General features: G+C 44.6%; 1 protein-coding gene across 5 annotated transcripts in view; it reads right to left on the bottom strand.

The window, feature by feature from the left end:
* prr36b (proline rich 36b) overlaps nucleotides 1-21,549 on the bottom strand; it is a 38,923-nt gene that overhangs the window by 3,494 nt on the left and 13,880 nt on the right. For 3 of the 5 annotated variants that reach the window (XM_063471295.1, XM_063471298.1, XM_063471296.1), the window contains 4 exons: nucleotides 18,118-18,861; nucleotides 17,642-17,729; nucleotides 7,748-7,968; nucleotides 2,972-6,265 (listed from right to left, as the gene is read on the bottom strand). In XM_063471295.1, the coding sequence (XP_063327365.1) occupies nucleotides 2,972-6,265; nucleotides 7,748-7,968; nucleotides 17,642-17,729; nucleotides 18,118-18,754 (4,240 nt within the window). In that variant the 5' untranslated portion in view covers nucleotides 18,755-18,861. Of the gene's footprint in view, nucleotides 1-1,811; nucleotides 6,266-7,747; nucleotides 7,969-17,641; nucleotides 17,730-18,117; nucleotides 18,862-19,832; nucleotides 19,933-21,549 lie in introns of those variants that run through there. The other 2 variants (XM_063471299.1, XM_063471300.1) reach the window with 2 other exon arrangements.

The following is a 21,549-nucleotide window of genomic DNA, read 5'->3' as shown; positions in this document are numbered from 1 at the left end:
TGATAGAGGAATGCTGAACACCGCAGCTACAAACCGGCACAATGAAACACATCACACAACAGTCAGTGCAACATGTTTCCTCTAATGCCACACCTTTGTTTCATATAGGGCCACTCGGTTGAGTAGTCTGCACCAAAATCCCAGTCTCACATTTGAGGTGTCATTCTCAGGAACATGATGTCTGTCATGCAGGACAGTGGTCATATATGTGATTCACAGTAGAGTACAGACAAAGGGCACATGGGATAGAACTGATAAAAAATATATACATAATCACAGGAAGTTGATCATATCAAGATAATGTGTGGCTTTAATAATGTGGAAAAGTAATCGAACTAACTTCAGTGTACGGTATAATCACCAAGTCAGGGAAGCACAAACCTGAATCAAGTCGTTCATGGTCTCATGAATGTAAATTTAGTGTTTAGGAAATGACAAAAGCTGGTATTTTAGAGACATCTAAGCTACATCTGTGTCAGTGTGTGTGTGCTGTGGGGTATGTTCCGGTCAGGGTTTCAATGAAGAGCACAAGGCCTGACCAGAGAGGAGATGGTACTATTTATAGTTGCATATGTAGCGAACGAGGATGCAGATTCATCTCATGCCCTTCTGCGCATCCGATTGGCTAACTCAAACTGGACCTCCATTTTAAGCAGCACAAGTCATCCAAATGTTGTATACCTGCAAGCTGCTTTGCAACCCACCTCCCCAATTTATGGCACTGCTGAATTAATGTCATGTTCATCATAAGTGGTGGTTTTTCTGGAGGTGGGGGGCTTCTTGACATGTATGCAAATAAAGAGCAGAGACGCTCCCCCTTGTGCATTACTGCAGGAGGGAGAATAACCAGAAATGCTGCTAAATGTGTTCTGTACAGTTTTTGAGCACTGGTAGCCCGATGAATTCATGCCTGGGCCCCTTTATCTTTGTGAAACAATGGGTACAATCTGCTACTACAGCTGTGACAACTGACGGTGGCAACGTGACAAGAAGTGTAGCAATGTGCTTGTGCAAAGACGAGGAGGAAGAGGAACTTTAAGTGATCTTCTTAAATGCTTGTTTGTAGTGTAGGATTCCCATTAAGCTGACCTTCTTCTGATTGGCTGCTGCTTTTCGGTGGAGCTTCTGTGCCAAGTCAGAGCTGTAAGCCTGACGTGAAAATATTAAGGTCATATTAAGGAAAAGTATATTTTGAGGTTATTATACAGCTCTAGGAGTAGAAAACTATCTGAAACAGAGTATTTAGAATGCTTCTACTGACCATACTTAATACTGTGGCCATGTTTAATATGAACATCCACAGTGTGTGACAGTGTGTATGTGACGGTAAAAAAGGAAAATCATAATAGATCCATTTAAATGTTTTTGAGGTGTGACAAATGCGTCTCTCAGCGGACACAGAACAGCTTTGTTCGTTTACAAGAACCTTAAGCGAGCACTGCCTGTCAGAGAGAGAGAGTGCTCTGAATGTTGTGTTGGCGGATCTGAAAAGTTGACAAAGGTGTAAGCGTGCTGAAGATCTTGGATCACCTTTTTACTTTGACCAAAATTCCATCTAGACACAACACCATTGAACAACGGCCACATCACTTAATGTTTAACAGCAGTTCCCATGGCGAAGAATAAGAGACGCCACTTGGGAAATAATGTTGCATAAACACACACACACACACACACACACACACACACACACACACACACACACACACACACACACACACACACACACACACACACACACACACAAACACAAGGAGACGAGTTCAGACATGCTCGGATCCATAGGGGAAAAAAGGAAACGGGAACAAAAATGCCTTGCAATGATGTTTTAATGGAATTTTGAAAGATAACCTAATGTGAACCATTCATTTCTGAACATCATGTCTAGTGTAGAATTGTTGCAAATTTCCAGGTAGTACAGAGTCTTTGTTAATTAAACATGCAATATACTGTTGAAATAGTAAACCAAACGCCCACTATGAAAAGGTTTCAGAGAGTGTAAAGCTGTGATGTGGAGATTATGTAGTGTCTCATCACGAATAAAAAGGCTAGCCGTTAGTCTCTTCTTGGAACACAAATGATCTGCTAACTGAGGCTCGAAGCTTGAAGCCACTTAACCAAACGCCTGAAACACATACTGTACGTGACTGCACGTTATATACCTTAACAACCTATGCAAAGAGCAGTAGAACCTCTTGAAGCACACATTAAAAGCGTCACCAACTGCAATCTATTGACCGCCCCCCCCGCACACACACCTACTTCAACTAATCAGTAACGGCAAAATAAAACCTGCTGTGTTAATATCTAGCCTTTATTTTGATAGCTAAAAGTCTTGAAAGCAGAACACAAACCTTTTAAAAAATAAAAAAAAGCGACTATCGCTATGGTGCTGTTGAACATGGAGTGTGTGTACACAGGGAAGGGGAGGACCAGGTTTTAACAGAAACCAAAACAAAACAAAAAAAACCAAAAAATAAGCAAATACAAAACAACAACAAAAAATCATTGACATTTGATTGGTAAAAACAGTAGGATAAATACACAATGAGTCCATATTATTCCGTCTGTGTGTTGTCTTTTTTTTTTTCCTTTTCCTTTTTTCGGTTTAAAAGCTCAGTCACATTGGACCAATCAGTCAATACCCCATCAGGGGCTACAGAATAAGCAGGGTTACTTAAAAAGAACATCCTACTAGAAAAATGGAGTTTAAGCCATACACTCATAACCGTGACCATAACAGTATGAAAGAGGGAGGCTTCATTTAAAAATTGCTACAGTCATTTTTTTTCCTTCTCCTTTGTTCATTTTTTTAAAATCTTTTTTTCCTACAATCTTGCTCTCCTTTTTTTTCTTCTTCTAACCATCTAACCCAATTGGAGAGAAAACAAAAGAAGAAAACAGGTAAAAGGGGGAGGGTTGCAGGGAAAAGGTGCATTCCGGGGGGTAACAGGAGGGACTTATACGTTACCTGCCAGAAAACTATCAGTCTTATCAGATATGGTAGAGTAGTAGGACGCCTGGTTGTCGCCGGTGTCTCCAGATTCCTCGGCCTCGACTGGATCGATGTCCTCCAGCTGGTCTGCTGCAATCTTCCCTCCCAGCATGTAGTGGTGGTCATCTAGACTGGGATGGTTGTCCTCCGGGTGACCCAAAGGCATCAGGTCCACAGATCTGCCCAGCAGGTCCTCTGCAAGGGCGGAGGTGGCAGCTGATGGCAGCGTCAGCTCCTTGATGAGGGAGGGGTCTTTGGCCTCCTCTGGCAGCTGCTCCTCGTTCTCCAAGGAGAAGATTCCAGGGCTCTTCCCGCAGCTCTCAGCCATGGAGTGGGCGTTGGAGTTGGATGTGGTGCAGTCGAAGCCGTAAGACGCTACAGAATTGGCTGACTGAGGGGTGGCCCCGCCCCCATCCTCCTCACCCTCCCCAGCTGGTGTGTCCCCAGCCTCTTCGTCCTCCTCGAGAGCGGGCAGGCTACATGTCTGAGGAGGGCTCTCAAACCCGGCACTTTCATCTACCATCATGGGTGCTTCAGGGTCGTTTATTTGCATCTCCCCTTCTGTATCGCTGGCCTCATCTCCCGAGGTGGAAGGGGAAGAAGGGGCGGATGCAGGAGCAGTTGGGGGTCCGGTGCCCAGGACCTCGTCGGCGGGGAGAGTCTCGGCTTCCTCCTCCTCTCCGTCGCCTTTTTCTAAGTGAATACCGAGATCCTGCTCCATGTCAGGCTGGACCGAAGCAGGCACTGGGGTCTGCTGCTTGTCAGAGCGGGACTCGACTCCAGAGCTGCTGTCATAGTCACGGAGTTCCTCTGGTGTGCTTGTCTCGCTGCTGCTGTGGGCTGCCAGAGCCGTGCCACTTAGAGTGCTGGACTGGGACATGCCTACAGGCGGGGCAGCAAGTAGGGTGGGAGCCTCTGCAGGAACTGAGCCCTTCGTCTCCTCATATGATGACTGATGAAAGTTGGTTTCTTGCTCCATCTCAGGAGCAAAGGATGGGGCGCTGACGTCCAAACATGCCTGGGCAGGAGACTGGGTGGGCGCTTCAGACTCAGCAGCACCGTGGTCGGACACGGGGCTGGGGGAGGAGACGGAGAGCAGTGAGGCTGGCTGAGCCCAGGTATCACAGAAGGGGTTGGTCTGGCCCCAGGAGGATGCAGGGATGGAGGGTGGAGGACCCGATTGATTAAGGTTATCTAAATGTGCCTCCTCATTAAAGTCATCCTCATTCTCACAGCTCTCCATCACTCCTTCACTGCGCATTTCCACGTCTTCATCCTCTTCCTCATCTTGCCCTTGCTCCTGGAAAACTTTATGGTGTTCGTCTACCCTCTCAGAGCTCAAATCCATATCATCCACCCGCTCATCCTCATCATCCTCGTCCTCTTCTTCATTGGCTAGGGTTTCCACATTGGGAGAACCCATGAGGTTACCATCTCCCTCAGAACCACGGAGGCTAGTGTCAACCAGGGCATCTGAACTCTGGGTGCCCTCCAGAATTGCGGTATGCTGGGTGCTACTAAGGTCTGAGACCCCCTGCTGTCGGCTGCTGGTGCAGCTGCTCACATCCTCGGAGTCCATCCCAGACAGCAAGTCGTCACCGTGCCACCCTGTTGAACCTCCAAAGGCAGAGGAGCGCACTTGGAAGTCGTCAGAGGGCTGAGACGTGCTCATGTCAGTGATCAAAGACGAAGGCTGATGGCCCAGTCTCCTTTGTTCCTCATCTTCATCATCATCATCCTCTTCCTCATCATCATCCTCGTTGATTTCCTCATCAGCCTTTTCCACTGCCTCCTCCTTTTCATGAGGAGAGATCAGGCCTCTGGGGCTGAAATCATCCAGAGGGGAGGCACCCAATAAGTGAGGTTGCACCGTGTTATTAAAGGCCTCAGGAGCTGCAGGGGTATGCATAAACAAGTTTTCCTTCTCTTCTTCTTCCTGCTCTTCGTCCTCTGCCTCCTCTTGTGTCTCCTGAGCCTCAAACTGCTGGCACTGTTCCTCTTCTCTCTGGAAGTTCATCATACTGCTCGGGCTTTGGTTCATGTTCCAGGGATCAGAGTGGACATGGGTGCCCAGGAGAGAGTAGGCATTCTGTTGGTCTCTGACAGGAGAAGCAGGGCCTTGTGGGGAACAAGGAGGAGACATGACGGTAGTACCCAGGGAGTCGTTGGCAGGCTCCTCAAATTTGAAAGGATCTATCTGTGCAGGGAGCTGAACACCACACATTGCTTCATGGACTGGTTCTGCCTCCTCCTCGGCTGGTGGGTCAGACAGGAGATCTACAGATGCCTCGGGGGATGGTTCTTCTTCTTGATGTGAAATTAGTTCTTGTACAGGTTCTGGTGTTGGTTCTCTTACAGGCTCTGGTGTAGGTTCCCTGACAGGCTCTGGAGTAGGTTCTCTTTCAGGTTCTGGTGTAGGTTCTCTTACAGGTTCTGGTGTAGGTTCCCTTGCAGGTTCTGGTGTAGGTTCCCTAGCAGGTTCTGGTGTAGGTTCCCTGACAGGCTCTGGTGTGGGTTCTCTTACAGGTTCTGGTGTGGGTTCCCTGACAGGCTCTGGTGTGGGTTCTCTTACAGGTTCTGGTGTGGGTTCCCTGACAGGCTCTGGTGTGGGTTCCCTTGCAGGTTCTGGTGTGGGTTCTCTGACAGGCTCTGGTGTGGGTTCTCTTGCAGGTTCTGGTGTAGGTTCCCTGACGGGTTCTGGTGTAGGTTCTCGTAGGGGTTCTGGTGTGGATTCCTGTGCGGGTTCTAGTTTTGGTTCACAAACTGATTCAGCCACTGGTGCACAGACTAGTTCTGGTTCTGGTGTGAGCTCTACTGATTTTTCTTCAAGAGTTGTAATGGATGGCTCCACAGCTACTTCTGCAAGAGGCTCTGGTTGTTCTGGCGCAGCAATAACAGCTGCTGTGGCAGCAATCGCTGCTGCAGCAGCTACAGCTGCGGCAACTTCCTTTTCAGGTTCAGCAGCTGTGGCAGCTTTAGGGGCGCGTTTAACAGGAGTTGGTGTGCTGCTTCCCACAGTTTTCTTGGGGCTGGAGGTCTTGGTTTTGGAGCCAGGAGTCTTAGCTGGTGTAGGCTTGCTCTCTTGTGTTTTGGGGCGGTTAGGTGTTTTGGTGTCTGCTGGCTTGTTAGTAGCAGGCTTTTTGGCAGTGACCTCTGATTTTGAAGCTGACTTGGAAGTCTCAGATTTTGCTGACTTCGTTGTAGAAGAAGGGCGAGTAAGGGGGGAGTCTGCAGGCTTTTTGGCTCCTGGTGTGGATGGTTTGGTGACATCTAGAAAAAACGCACAAGGGGTGGTTTAACAATGTGATATTGTAGAAAATTAAAACACATCATTGATGATTAAACCCACAGTGTAATGTTTAACACATTTGCATAATGTACAGTCAAGACCCAGAAGAAAAAACCTTAGAAGGGTTGTGTCAGATCTCAGAGTCATAAAACACATATCAGTCTTACACATAATTATAACATACTAGAGCGGGCAGACATAAACACATTTTATGTTTTAATGTTTTATTTTTTACATCCATCTGAGGAAATGATGTGATCACTTTACTTTGGACAACCCTTCACTCCTGTTTTTAAAGTTCAGCCACTGCTCACCAGTCTGTTTTGTCACAGGAGGGCAGACTGGTCAGGTTGCTGTGACGGGTATCAGTGTCTCTGGTCCTGTTTCAAAGCCAGAATTCAATGTCTTGTTTTACTCTAGAGTTCTGCTGGAGGGTCACTCTAACCAGACTCTGGAAGATAGAGAGCTGGTGCTGCTTGGAGTCTGTCCACAGGATGAGGAATATTTTGCAGTGGCCGCTCCATTGCTGATAATTACACAGTCTTTACGGTACAATTTACTTATTTATTTAAGACTAAGAAGTGTGACGCCTTTCATGTGCATGCATATGCGTGTAGTTAAAATGTACTCCTACAGTACTTCTCTATCTCCACTCCACGATATGTTAACAGATGATCTCCTACCACTCTTACACCGATGACACCCAGCTGTACCTTCGATTTAAAACCTGGTGATCAGACTTGTGGATGCCTAAAGTGCCAGTGACAATGTCATGTATTTGACCCAAAACATGAATGAAGTCTTAATATTCAGCTCTGCTACTGCTCCAAAACCTCTTTGTCTTTGGTTTAAAAGGCACAGATGCCAGTGGTGGGCTGACAGCTGATGCTAACAGTAGTTTTATTGTTCATTTTCTCTTTGTGGTTATTTATTCTCCCTTTTGTCCCAGTAACACAGAGAAAGACCTTTAACACACCATCCCTGAATAAACACTCATTCAGAAGTCCTTTTTCCCAGCAGGGAAACACAGGTGTTACTAATGACATTAATTAATGTTCATCTGTATTTAGTGCAGAGCTTTTATCAAAACGATTATTCACACCTGTGTTTACCTACTAGTGCATGGAAAACGTTTGTCGGAAACATCATCTCGACTCTTGTTTTGTTACAGGTAGTCCCATTTCCTCTGCAGCTGGTGCAAATTGTGACGAGCAGGCTTCTGTACAGACTAGCACCCCATCACAACTTTTCCAGATCAGCTTTTCATTCATTTATTTATTTATTTTTAATCAAGGGGTGTCAGCTGTTAGCCCGAAACTATGGAAGTACCCGTCATCCAGAGCTTTATTCATCACTGGCATCTTAAAAACATCTCTTTTTCTTTCATGTGTTAGTAGTCATAATGCTTGCTATTAATTGCTATCAAATGCTATTGTGTTTCTGTCTCATTTCTTTATCCTTACCTTTTTTCACAGGGGTTGTGGTTTTGGATGTTTGAGATGGAGGTTTGCCACCAGAGGGGGTAGTGGAGGTTGGTTTGGGGGTAGCCGGCTTGGCAGCGGCAGAGGGAGTTTTAGGAGTGGCAGGTTTGGTTGTAGCAGGGGAGCTCTTGGCGTTGCTGCTAGTAGGTGGCCGAGATGAGCCCGTGGCAGGACGAGGGGATGAAGTTGTGCCGGTTGTAGGCCTGAAGAGACATAACAAAGAAGAAGGGTTAGCAAATACTAAGCTGCACTACACATTATGTCCAAATCACGAATGAGACCGACAGTGAAATGAGTTTAACAGACAGTGAATCCCCTGGTTACAGAACTCAGGGAATGGAGATTAACTGAAAGTGACTCAAGCATTTGAGTTTTTAAAGTCACCCACATCTTGGGGCAAACATCAAGTCCCACCCTGACTGTGTGCTGATCAACCCTGTGCTCAGAGTGCTTCAGAACGGCTCTGACAGCGAGCAAGAGCTTGACATGTCAGCAGCAGACACTTCTACTGCTAAAGGGTACCTTAAGAAACAGCATACACAAGCAACAACGCTTGCACAGCTCACAACACTAACATTAAACATACATAATAATAATATTGAATGCAATATATAATGGCTGATTTGCAATCTTTCTAGACAGCAAAGGCTATATATCTCTTTTAAAAATGAAGTGCAGAGTAGTGCAAACATCTTCTGTAATAATAAATTAAAGCATGTGCAAATAGCCAACGCAATGACCTGATTAGCTGTTGCAGCAACACTAAATACAATGAGTCAACGGGTTCACATGAGGTAGACACCTATTGAGACTTCCCTCTTAAGGACAGGAGGGTAGACATGAATGATTCAGAGCTGCCTGAGTACTGATTTAAAAGCCTTTACATTAGTTCCCTGTCGGTTTTTGTAAGGAGCAGTCAGAAAACACGTGATACCAACCTAAAAGTGCCAATTAAGTAAAACATTTATTCCTCTAATCTTGACTTTTCTTACACACTTTCTATCCTTTGGTTTTGATTATTAGATTTCATTAGTTTCATACTGTTTCATTGTCTCAAAAGCTTTCTGAATTGGACTAGTATGAAAGCAAACTTTCTCCAAGTCCATGACAAACTCCTCCAGGGACAATCAAGTTGTTGAAGGTGAGTCAGAGTGGCCCCAGAGAGGCACACTGACCCCAGTTGATCCCCCCCTTGCCCACCTCCCTCCTCACAAGGGGGTGATTCTTTGGGGCAGCATGCGTCAGCTCTGCCTACTCCAGCTCTCCTGGCCTAGATGCTGGCTCCTATGTCACGTCTGAGCGAAGTAACCTACATCTAGTAATCCTGACAGGGCTGTGGTGTGCAGTCTCTCGGGCCCACGCTACACTAACTGCCTGTTTCTAAATAAAGAATTGAGTTAATACTGGCAGAAAGAGAACAGGCAGCGGGAGGGAGGTGGAGGGAGAGTGAAGATGGCTGGGACCATGTTAATCTTTAATACTGAAAGGAGAACAAATATAACTCTTCCAAATCCAGCACCACCACCCCTCCCCTCAGCTGGAAGCACGGGCTATGTTAAAGGCACGCTCACTTCGTAAAGGCGAGGAAGTAGCGTTTGCTACTCACAGCCTGGCAAATGTACGGGAATACGGTGTGGCAACATGAAATGAGAGTGAAAACCCGATAAGGGTGTGGTCAACTGGGAGGTTCAAAGAAACTTTTGCAGTTGATTCACATCATGCAGAACTGGCTCTGGGGCAGTGAAGGTGTGTTACTAATAGTGAGGCTGCAGGATCATGTCAGGATCGTGCTGATCATTCTGATCTGTGATTCATTGGTTTAGCATGTCTGACGCAGACTGTTTTCTGCTAAATCTGGGAGTTAATGTTGCTCATGTTCTAGTGTGTTTGCTGTGAATTTTGCTATGGAGGCAGTGTAAAAGCCACATCTCAACTGTAAAATCCCCCCTTAGTGAGTAAGATACTAAGATTTTAAGCTCTCAAATTTCTGTTCTTCAGGACAAAAAAAGAAAAAAAAAAAGATGATGTCTGAATTAGAGAGTGAAAGATGGGAATTACAGGGAAAAGAGAATGGGGAGAATTAAGAGATAGAGACTGGCATTAGAGATGAAGTATGCTAATGGGATATTCAGAGAGAGCATTCACAGTAATCTGCCTGATAAAAGGAATGTGGATAATCCAAAAAGGCAGGAGGACTTTAAAGAGCGCTGGAAATTAACCAGGTCACTGAAAAAAGAAGGAGGTGCGACGGAGATGGAGACAGAGACAGTGAAGGAGATTTCTGTTGAGTTGTAATGCGTATCTACTGGCTCTCAGTCCAGTGTACTTGGATCGGTATTTCTTTACTTGTGTTTATGTTCTTTTGTTCTTGCATTGGTTTTGATTATTTATTACCATGATTTCCTTCCTCATTGTTAAACACGGCCGTCTCCACATCCACAGTATTGTAAGGCTCTATCTCACAGTAGAATTAGATCTTGTGTGTTCCAAGATTAGTTCACCACAACTTGGCTTGTGGTGACGAGGCCTAAACACGGTGATGCTTGCTTCTGTAATTAAGTTCTCTTGTCAGCCAAATGACTGAGAAGACTGCAGGACTCATTGTAGTCTTTAAATGATGCGCCTACATTTAACTCAAAGGGCAGCTTGTGCTAAGGGAAAGAAGCTTTGTTTATTGTTCTCATCCCACCACAGGCCTCGCTCAGAGAAACACTATAAATTGGGGCTAAAGCAAATTGTTCAACGCGACACCGAGAAATGGACCGAAGCTGAAAAATCAGATGACTCTCATTGCTACAGGCGCGCTGTAAAAAATACTTAAAGACGCCCGAGGATCACTGACAACACTTCAGCTGAGAAAGGATTGCTGTGTGCAAAAACATGGCTGCCTGCTGGTGGTGCTTTGTTGCGATCCAACGGGATTCGGGGCTATGATTTAAATAATGAGATCGACAAAAGGGGGAGGCAAATGAGTAATCAGGAGCAAAGCAGCCGTGCAGGCAGACATCTTCCCTGCAGCACAGACGGCCATCTACGGCGGAGACGAGCTTCCTTCTCCAAAGACAAGCAGATAAATTAAAGTATGATGCTGTGATAATTAAAGAGGCAAGATAACCCTTCCATTAAATGAACCTGATCAGAGCTCTGCTCCTTAGAGCGCTTGTTCCTTTAATAAGGTGTTTTTATTTAAGACAAAGGTTGCAGTAGGGTAGCCCTAAGCAATGCAGGTGTCTATCTACCTGCCTGTTACACTGCTCTGCAGCAGGAAATGAGCACCTTGAGGCTCTATGATTCATAACCTGGATGAAATTTCATCTAAACCTTATCTAAATGTGAATCGAAGAGAATAATCACTGCAGGCAGGGTACTACACTTCAGTTTATGTGAGGGATGTGTGCGACTCCTCTGCATACTTAGTTGGTTAAATGAAAGCACAGGATCAGATACATGTCAGATCGAACATGTTATGCAGTCACTCACCGCTGCAGCTCTCACACTCTCTGAGGGGAAGTTACAAACAAGTAAGGTGGAAGCTAACACAGACGACAGCTTGATGGTTCTGCAGTACTTTGATCCACAGAGTCAGCTGTTGTACTTCACGCAGGCTGCGTCAGAGCAAAGTGCCATATAAGTACTCGACAAAAGTATTCTGCGCTCACGTGTGGATGTGACTGCCGGTGCAAGCTGTAAATGATTTATGCACGCTTCAAAGTGCCACACATCTCGTCTTGTGTTGACAATGTTTAACGCGTCTGTTAGATTTTGCTCAATTCTGGTGGATTTCTGTTTTCTTACTAGACTAGTTTCCTCTTGTTTAACCCTTTATCACAGAAGTACCATACAGGCTGTCTGGACTCATTTTATAACTCTGGCTGGAAAAAAAAAAAATCAAATAAATCTCATCTTTCAGGAACCATTTTAATTTTCTCTGTTGGCCAAAATGGTTAAGGATTTATAGTTATACGGAGTGCACATGGTAAAATCTAGGTGGAGCTGATTTTTCTGTTCACATAGCAGCACCTCGTGAATGCTTTGTGCTACTCTGATACTCCAACAATCCTGTAAAGCTCAACTTCTCCTCAAACAGTTTTTTCTACCTTAAATAGTAACGGCATTAGGGTCATTTATAGAGTGCTCGTAAAATGGGCCAACTGCCAGAACCATGATAAATAAAAGCTGGGTTAAATGGAAACATCTCCAGTGGATGACCTGTTTAACCAGGATGCAGGGTGGATTAAAAACATATCACCTCTCTAGTCTTTGAAATGTTTGACTAAAAACTGCAGTGTTTGAAGAACTGCCACATGTCTTTATCATGAGTGGAACACCCACAAACAAGTCTGCCTCACATTCAATCATACTCTGTCCCTCCCTCCGATTACTAAATCCATTTAGTAATTGGCTCTGCGGCTGCTCCCTAATAAAATCATGGCAGCGAGACTCTGCTTCATGGAGTGGTTGGCCACACCCGTGGCACGAGGGAAGATTTACAGCCTGCGCTGTGCGTTGTCTGTCTTTATATCGGACTGCTGAACACTGTGTGGGACGAGCTGCTGCTTACCACACAAACCGGTGTTGGACCGTTACATCAGCAGTAATTTGTTAGATGACGAGGAGGGCTGCATTCAATCCCCTCCAATAAAAATTTATCATCCCCAAGGGACCATCAGCGAGGAAAACACCATGACTAATGTGGGAACATGGGCAGCTGAGTGGGCAGCATAAAGGTGATGAAAAAAAGATCCCGATAGCTCAAAGGCTACCACATCTACTTCTCTGGGTGCATTTATATAGCACTGAATGCCCTTGATCTGTCCTCTGATTTCCAACAGGGCAATTTTTTTCCTTTTGCTTCAAGCAGAGTTACCCTCTGCTCCTTCCTCCTTTCTCCACCTCTGTGCCTCTTTCTCAAACACTCATTTGCTGCATGTAGAGCCCTAACACGACATGCATCTCTGGCAGCAGTGACGGGAGCTCATCAGTGACCTATGCGATCGCGAAGCGCCCATACTCCACCGCCACCATTTTTGTCTTCACGTCACTACGCCACAGCTAGAGACGGCAGAGCAAGCGGGAGAACCCGGCTCGGCGTCACGTGACCGTGTACACTACGTGTCCAGCGAGCGCACGCGTATGCCTCCCTTCCCCCTACCTTTACCTCCACATCATACACAGCAATATATCGGCAAATGAACACATGCTCTGCATTCTAATGACATGCTGTTTCTCCAGTGCAATCATCCGTGCACACACAAAAGCACCTATAAGGGGAATGCACAGCGTGCTGCAGTCTCCTATTGGGCGGTTTTCATGCTAGACACCAGCACTCAAGTCTCAATGCAAAACAAGAGAGAGGCAAAAAATTGGTAAATATTCATGCACACAAACTGGGACATAAGCTACTAGCACACACACTGCTGCATGTGTAGATAATATAATGTTCAAAGCTCCAACAGTGATTTCCACTTCCTGTGTTTTGACACAAATATTTTCCCTCACATGCTACATGCTGTATGCAATCAGCATCAAACAGCAGGTGCACATATAACACGTATACACAATTTAATGAGTGTCCAGACACAACACCTTTATGAAAAACAGAGACATGCACATACTATAAAGTGAGCAGGTAGCTATACTCATGCACACTGCAAACATGCTTAACAAGTTTAAGCTTGATGCTGGTGATGTACTGCTGACACAACAGGCTTCATCTTCATTTGACAAAGCCACCTTTCTGGTAACTTTAAGTGTGCGATTACGAGGTTAAAGAGAACAGAAAGGATGAGTTACAAGAAAGAGTCCCTGCTGTGTTTAACGTAACTCAATTTTGCAAAAAAAGCCCAAACCCTCCGGCTCAATAGAGAAAGAAAACATTTATAAGTGGCCTCAAATTACATACATTGATGTCACTCTGTGAACCAGCATTTGCTGTTTGTCTGATAAGTGAAATCTGCTTTGGATGGAATTAAATCAACTGAGCCTTTAGAGTAACACTGCATAAATTGAGAGTCCCAATGTGTGTGTTTTTGTGTGTGTGTGTGTGTGTGTGTGTGTGTGTGTGTGTGCGCGGCAGCAACAGGAGGAGGAGAGTGTGTCTGATGTGGCAGTTAATGTGTCTGTTGAGCTCTCCCCCACTCTGCTGATGGTAGGCCTGAATTACGGAGTGAGTGAGGTAGGAAAAGGGCAAAATCTAATTAAAGCTGAAATGTATGGCCCTGTCAAAGCACATCACATTTACTAAAGCAGACATGCACATACACACACTTAACAAAGCATGCCCACAAGGGTACAAGGGGCTGTCAGAAGAGCCAATCGTGACTAATAGTTATACTTCTCTCATGGGGATTCATGGAGATTTACTGCAGGAGGAGGCTTCTCTGGACTACACATCCAATGCATGAGCACATGCACCAATAGCACTGAATATTGCATCTTATAGATGCCTATAATTACAACCTCAGCTTAGTCTTTTGAAAAAAGTGTTCACGTTACCTACTCAGGCTATTAGCTAAAGATTTAGCTTGGCATGCTTACAAATAATAATAATAATGATAATAATGATAATAATAACAGAGAATGTGTTAAGATTTCAATGTAAAACATGGATATTGACATGGATTGATATGAAGACTGACACAAGTCACGCTGGATAATAAATGGATTTCACCCTGCCAGCTCTGCGGTACAAAGCCTTTGTAATGACTGATGGAGGCGAAGTGGGAACAGAGCAGCCTTTAAATGTCTGAAATGGCAAATCTGGCCTCAAACCGTGACATGGTTGATGTGTGTGGAGGTGGGGCGGTTGGCTAATAATGCTGTGCTGGATTAATGTAACAATATCAACCCTCTATAATGCTAATTGTGCAACACAGACTGAACAGCGGATGTCTGCACGAGCACTATGGTTGACAGGAAAGAGTGAAAGGGGTGAGTTTATTTCCACTTCCAATCTCTAGCAGTGAGTCATTGGTAACCTTATTTTTACAAAGCAACGAATTAGCACTTAGCTGACCTGAGCGTACCTGAGATATCAGCTTGACAGATGCATTTTTTAAAATTTCTTTCAACTGGAACAGGAGGCTAATAACACCAATTAGCTAACCTGTTACTAAATTCAAGCAAAATTCAATTTTAGAAAAGCGACAAAAATGATTTTAGCCATTAAATGAAAATTTAAAAAGTAAAGAAGAGGCGGGATACGTGCAACTGTGTTGCGAGTCTTGATAATGCATCGTTCGCCCACAGTTTGGGCACTTTACAGTGTCCCAGTTAGAAACACACAATCCCACAAAGACAATAATCTGAGAAGGATCGGGCAGTGTAAGCGAGTGAATAAAAATCATCCAGCATCTAATAATCATCAGTCAGCGCCCAATAATTAATAAATGTTAAATTCATAGTTAATTCACTTTTACTATTACCAATCAATAAAATGATAATAGGTCAGTTAATCTATTTAACTAGTTTATGTAATAAGAAATGTAATTCTATATAATGTTATGTTTGGTGCCCAATAAAAGGAGGGAACGACAAGATTCGGATTACTTTGATTCGGATTACTTTGGGACATATAACATTGTGCTGTGTATTGATATACTCCGTGTTTGTTGTTGGTTTGTGATAGAGGTTTTATTATTCATCAGTGAGCCCGACCTCACACCCAGGCCACGAAACACTAGCTGGTTGGTCAAAGCTGCTGGCGTGTTAGAGATACCCACAAGGCGTTAGTCCTGTGATCAGTGTGTCAATTTACTGTTTATTATTCATGGGGTATATAAAGTGTTACCGATTTCTAAAGCTAATGTAAAATTATTATTACATGTTTTAAAGTGTTATGTGATGCACAACTAAAACACCTGCGAGTGAGTTTCATCTGCATAGACAAATTGCTGATTAAACACTGGTAATGAACTAACTACTGAATACAGCCCTAACCCTGATAGTGCTCATGTGTGTTTAATGGTTTTATATTTCCAAAGAGTGGAGACTGATGCACAAAGAATACCGGTGGGACATGACAGAGCCAGTCGGTATAACAGAAATGAAATCATCAGAGCAGTTCATAAACACTGCACGTGAGTATTGTGCACCGCAATATAGATTATCAAAGTGCCCTTGTGTAACTCTTTTTAATAAGATGTTTGCACATCAACCATTGCATAAAGCTGTAATCTGAGTGTAATCTCCTCAATCCAACTGTTACCCGTGGCACAGGGAGAGTGAGAGAATGGACGGGGGTGGGGGTGGGGAGGATCTAAAACATTTTGCGGGTCAGGTGGGAGAAAGTGGTTGGCAAACCAGTGTGTGCTGGGAAGGCAAATGTTAGTATAGTGAATAGTATTAATACAATATATAACATACTGTCAGTGATTTAATAGGGAAGAGAAAAGGGGAGCTAGCTACAAACAAAATCGAGCTTTCCTCGGTCATATAAGGACCATCTTCGGGAGCAGGTATAGCTCACTGTAAAGCTATTATGGCTCTGCACTTTCTCCCAGCTTTCTTGCACAAAGTTGCAAAAAGCAGTGGGCTAGCTTAGCCTAGCCTAAAGAATATGAGAAAGAAACATCTAGCCCCGACCTGATCTAATGCTTTCTAAGCCCACTAAGTACTTTGTGTCTAGTTTGAACTCTTTTAAGATGCTATTTTTGGACACTTGCTTTTTGGGTGGATTAAAAACATGTTATAACAAGATACTGTAATTAGTGAGCTTTAGAGGAGTTAGTGGCCAAGAATGGTTATTACCTCTAAACTGAGCTAGGCTAGCTATTTCCTTCCTTTTAATTTGATATCTTTCCAATTTATTATTTTCTAAAATGTCCAGCTTTTAGCATCTTCCTGGGAATGCTTACATGGTCGATCCCTCAGAGGCTATTTGTTTACTCCAAATAGTGCAATCTCTTTGAGATGGTGTTTCGAACTCAACAATGGGTCTACACACAGACATACCAACAAGATGACATAACACGACAGGGGAAAAAAAGGAGGCTTTGCATGAACAAAACAAACAAAGTCAAAGACGAGGCAGAAGGATCAGCTATTCAAAGAGCAGCTAGAGTCCCAAAGGCTCCTCTGCCTGATCATGATCATCGCGGCCTCAGACAAAGGCCTCCTTCAGCCTCCTCTCTTGGTCTGTTGCCAAGTCACCTCAGGATTCGGCACCATGCATACAGTGTGACTCAGGTGAGGAACACATGTTGATCTGATTTCCACATAAACATACTGTCACAGCACACACTGCCACACAGAAAGAGCAAAAAAACCAAACAAAAAACAAAAAAAGCCAGAAAAATATCTTGTTCTTCGTTTCATCTTCCCAACGCTCATCCTCCCCTCTCTAAATCCCTCCCCAAACTTGTTTTATTAATAATGCTGTATAATGATGAAAGCCTGCAAGGCATTACTCTAAGGCTTGTTCTGACATTGCCTCGTTGCTGGCCTACTTATGCCCGTCCCCTGCGAGCCTGTATGTGGGGGACCATTGTCCCCGATTCCCCCAGGGTGCTCTTCCTTAAACAGCGCCCTCTTTGAACCTGTAGCCAAGTGAAAGCCTTTTGAACTAACTGCTTCTCACTTGGCACTGAAGAGCTTTGTAGTGCTTAGCTCAGTCCCTGCAACTCTTATCAGTTTGGTCATATAGTTGCATTTGTAGCTGTTCTGAAGCAAATTTTGAAATTTGGTAGCATAGTTTTCAAAAGGAAGAAAAGAACACTGAACATTTTTGCCTGGAGGAGTCTGCGTCTGCGTTATAGATAGCAGCCTGTGCTATCTACAAACGCACAGAAAGTATCTTTGTGTGTGCTTGTACGTGTAAACAGATTCACACACTTGAGCTCGGCTGAGGCTTCAGTCCAACGCAAATGTCACACCTACCTGGTTGTCTTGGAAACGGGGGGCTTATCGGGTTTGGGTGAGGCAACAGAGCCGGGCTTGGTGGAAGTTGCAGAGGCAGGCTTGGGAGCTGGAGACAGGACAGGAGAGCAGAGGAGGGGAAAAAAGGCAAAAAAAAAAAAAAGACAGCAGTGTAAAACAATAAGAACATTATTATATGCTGTAGTAAAGAAGTATATAATTATATTTTCCTCAGATATAGGTCAGACAGACATAGCTTTTATCCAGTGTGTCACAAGGATCTAGGGCAAAAACATTTATAGTTTAGCAGGAGTCACTGTAGCATGTCTAATATGTGAGCTGAATTCATCTGATGAGCAGCTATATGCACATCATCCCATTACAATGAACACTCCTCATTAGAGCTTTGAAAACATTTATTGTTATGCTTTCTGTGCATGTGCGTGCTAGAATGATATTTGTCTTTTCACGCTGATCTTGATGACATTTTCACCAACCTGGGGGCTTTTTAGCAGCAGCTGCTGCAGCGGTATTGGACTTGACACCATTAGCATTTGTGGATGGTGTCTTTTTGGCTGCTGTCATTCCGGTGGTTGACTTTGCGCCGTTGGTGGCAGGAGCGGCTCCCGTGGCTTTCTTCTCAGACACTTTAGTCGATGTTTTGGAGGCTGGGGCGCCGGCAGTTCCTGTTGGTTTTTTCGACGAAGCTGAGGTCAGGGTGCTCTTTTTGTCTGCTGCAGGCGTGGTCTTCTTAGCAACACCGTTGGTCTGAGGTTTGGACACACCGTTTGCGACGCGGCTCTGCGATGTGTTGGGCCGTGAGCCGGTTGTAGCCTTGGTTTGAGTGGTGTTGCCGGGTTTCGTCTTGGTCGCGGTCTTGTTGGTACTCTTGGCTTTGGGGTCTCCCGAAGTCTTGTTGTTGGTCTTGGCAGCTGGGGTTTCCTTGGCCTGGTCTCCCTGTGGTTTTTCCTGCTGATCTCCTTCACCCCCCAGCTGCTGTGGCATCACCTCTTCCACCCCGCTCGCTGCCTGATTGGGCTCCTGGTCCCCGGCTGGTGCGCCATCATTCACGGGATTGGATTCCAATGTTTCCATTGGCTCCAGCGATGCCGTGGCAACCCCATCTGGCTTCATCTCCCCTCGAATGGCCGTGGTCTGACACTGCAAGACAGGGCTGACTGGGGTAAGTTGCGCGGGACGGCCACAGGTCAAGATGCGTTCTGCAGATGTTAAGGGTTAGTCTGGAAGGAGAGAATACACAGAGAAGCTCAGTTAGTCAGCAGCAAGACCAGACATGAAAAGCAGTTCTGCTATCAATAGATGGAGGCCCAGGAATGTTGGTACCCTCAGGAATCAGATAAAGGATAAGCTTATATCTTCTAAGAGCTTCAGCACCACACATTCAGAAATACTTTTACATAAGTATCAGAGAGGTGGAATAAAACTGAAAATGTGCAGAAATAGAACAGTATGTCTCATTAAAGTATATAAGGGAGGACTAAACTTATACAGAATATGAAAAACAGACAAAATTAGAACCAACTAATAGCAAAATGTGCGTGAAGTCTCAGGAGTTATAGAGGGAAGGACAGAACAACATGTTTACTGCAGAAACAACACATTCTACTAATAGCCTTCATTCATTTCAAAGGCAGCTGCACTGCAGTTGCAAACGGTCCCCTCTGTGGCACGAAAAAACTCAGTGACACACTTGGCCAGTGTTGCTGTGATGGTTTTTTCTTATTGCAAATGACATCAAAGTCACTAGTGTGGAAGAGTAGTTTTCTAGGATAGTACATTTAAGGGAGTGCAAAAAAAAAGTTTATCATGCAGATTTGCATGCACACACACAAATGTACAAGTCACCTGTAATAAATGTTAAGACAGTCAGCTTTTATAATGGATGAGAAAAGTCAACACAGCCTGCTTCCCGCTACTAGGCTAAAATGGTTATAAAAAGAAAAGTAGCACGAGGTGGGAGAAAGACTTGGATGTGTTTGCTAACTGGGTCAAGGCAAGTACAATAAACCCAATAAGCCCAAAGGCAGGCGGGCAGTTTGACTGATGGTATGCAAACAGAGCAGTCAAAGACATAAATGAACATGAAGCATATGAGGCCTGAAAAAGGTGACAATCTACAATAAAATAGGTCCACATATCTAGTTTTTCCCCAGCTACTTTTGCGCGGAAGGATCAGCAGAAAAGGACAGACCTTCACAAGTTTACGAGGAGCGGGGTGGGTTGGGAAAAGCAGGAAACTGGCCTGCTGAAGTTTACAAACAGAGCAAGGAGCCGGCTGCGAGGAAGGCTAAGCAGTGAGACAAACGCTTAGGCAATACAGAGGCCGGCCCAGAGGAAGAGGCTTGGCCTGTGGAGCATGGGAACAGAAAGAGAAGGTGGGAGAGAGAAAGGGAGAAAAGAAAAGAAAAAACAAGACAAAATGAGATCACTATTGGCTTATGTTTGCTGGTATGACGTTAGGACCCAGACATCAGTAGTCATCCCAGTTTCCACTGATCTAAACTTGTATGTGCACACTCACTCTCCTATTTCGAGACGAGAGGACAGACTTCATCTTTATGCCGATGGCTTCCTGGAAACAATTCCCTCACTCACTTCATCTTTCCTTCCCTCATCTTCGGTCATCCACTACTCATCCACTAAACTCAATCTCAAATGTCAAAAGGCCTTCTTTCTTTCTCTATTGATCCTTCCTTTCTCCCAACCATACCCCCCATCCACCCACTCCCCTTCAATTTCCTTCCTCCCCCCAACTGCTCCCTCTCTCCCTCCATCCCCTCTGTTCTCTGTTTGGCTTTGCACAGATGGCCGGAGCAGCTGAGCAAGGCCGGAGGGGGAAGGAGAAAAGGATCCGTGTATCCCAAACAACACATAAGAACAGATACACACAGCTAGTGCAACAGGCCACTGCTCAAAACAAGCAAACAGGCTGAGAGGGAGCTGACGGGTAGCTGCTGGGAGGGACTCATGGTCACAGGAAGGTTTTTAAATGCCACAAAATGTGGGTGGTTGGTCACAGATTTTACCAGAAGGGCAGGGTGGGTGATGAACAGGGAACGGAGCGAGGTTTGAAGCAAAAGATTTGGGTTTGGTTTCAGAACAACTTGCTGTTCGTCCTGTCTTTTGTTAATCATCCGCACTTGTCTTATTCAACATTTTAGGAAAAACCCTAATCTGCTTTTATTGCCTAACATTAGATTTTAGGGATGATTCGTATAAGGATGTGCAGTATTCAAATGTTAGGCTAAGAGTTTTTGGTTTTTTGTGCAAAGCTGACAGAGTAGACTGGCTGCAAGATCCAGCTAGATAGTCACGACTGAGACAGGAAAAAAAAAAAGTTATGCTACAATGGCGGTTGGGGGGCCAAGCCATGAACAACATATTTGCAAACGTGTGCAATAAACTTGTGATCTTGTTGCCTCTGAAATGGTTGCTTTGAAAATGGGGACCAGGCCTGTAACCACTCATAGTTGGCTTCCATCTTCAAAGTGACTTTGGCACGTCAAGATGGCAATAAGACAACAAAAAGACAGAAAAGTCAGTCTGCTATCAGTTTACAATTGAACGGAGTCAAGTGGACACAATCTGTTTGCAATAATATGGTGATGACTGTGTTAAATCAGCAAAAATTGCAAATCCTTTCCCATCTGCATACACAATCTTTCTCATTTAAAACTTTTATTCAGACTCCAGCAAGAACTCTATAGATTTGAAACAGAAATCCCACCACAAATAGAGTCTGCATAAAAAATATATGTGCTTGGCAACCTTGCTTTATAGTCAGTGTACAACACAACAAGTTGGCAACCAGTTTCCGCTTGTTCCGCTCATAGCCACAGACTGTGCTAAAACAGACTGCAATATGTTGTTAATATGTCTGTGTTAATAATTAAGAGTCAGGTGAACGG

Source organism: Pelmatolapia mariae, linkage group LG4, assembly GCF_036321145.2.
Source record: "Pelmatolapia mariae isolate MD_Pm_ZW linkage group LG4, Pm_UMD_F_2, whole genome shotgun sequence".
Classification (NCBI taxonomy): Eukaryota; Metazoa; Chordata; class Actinopteri; order Cichliformes; family Cichlidae; genus Pelmatolapia; species Pelmatolapia mariae.
This window is presented reverse-complemented; position numbering and strand designations above follow the sequence as displayed.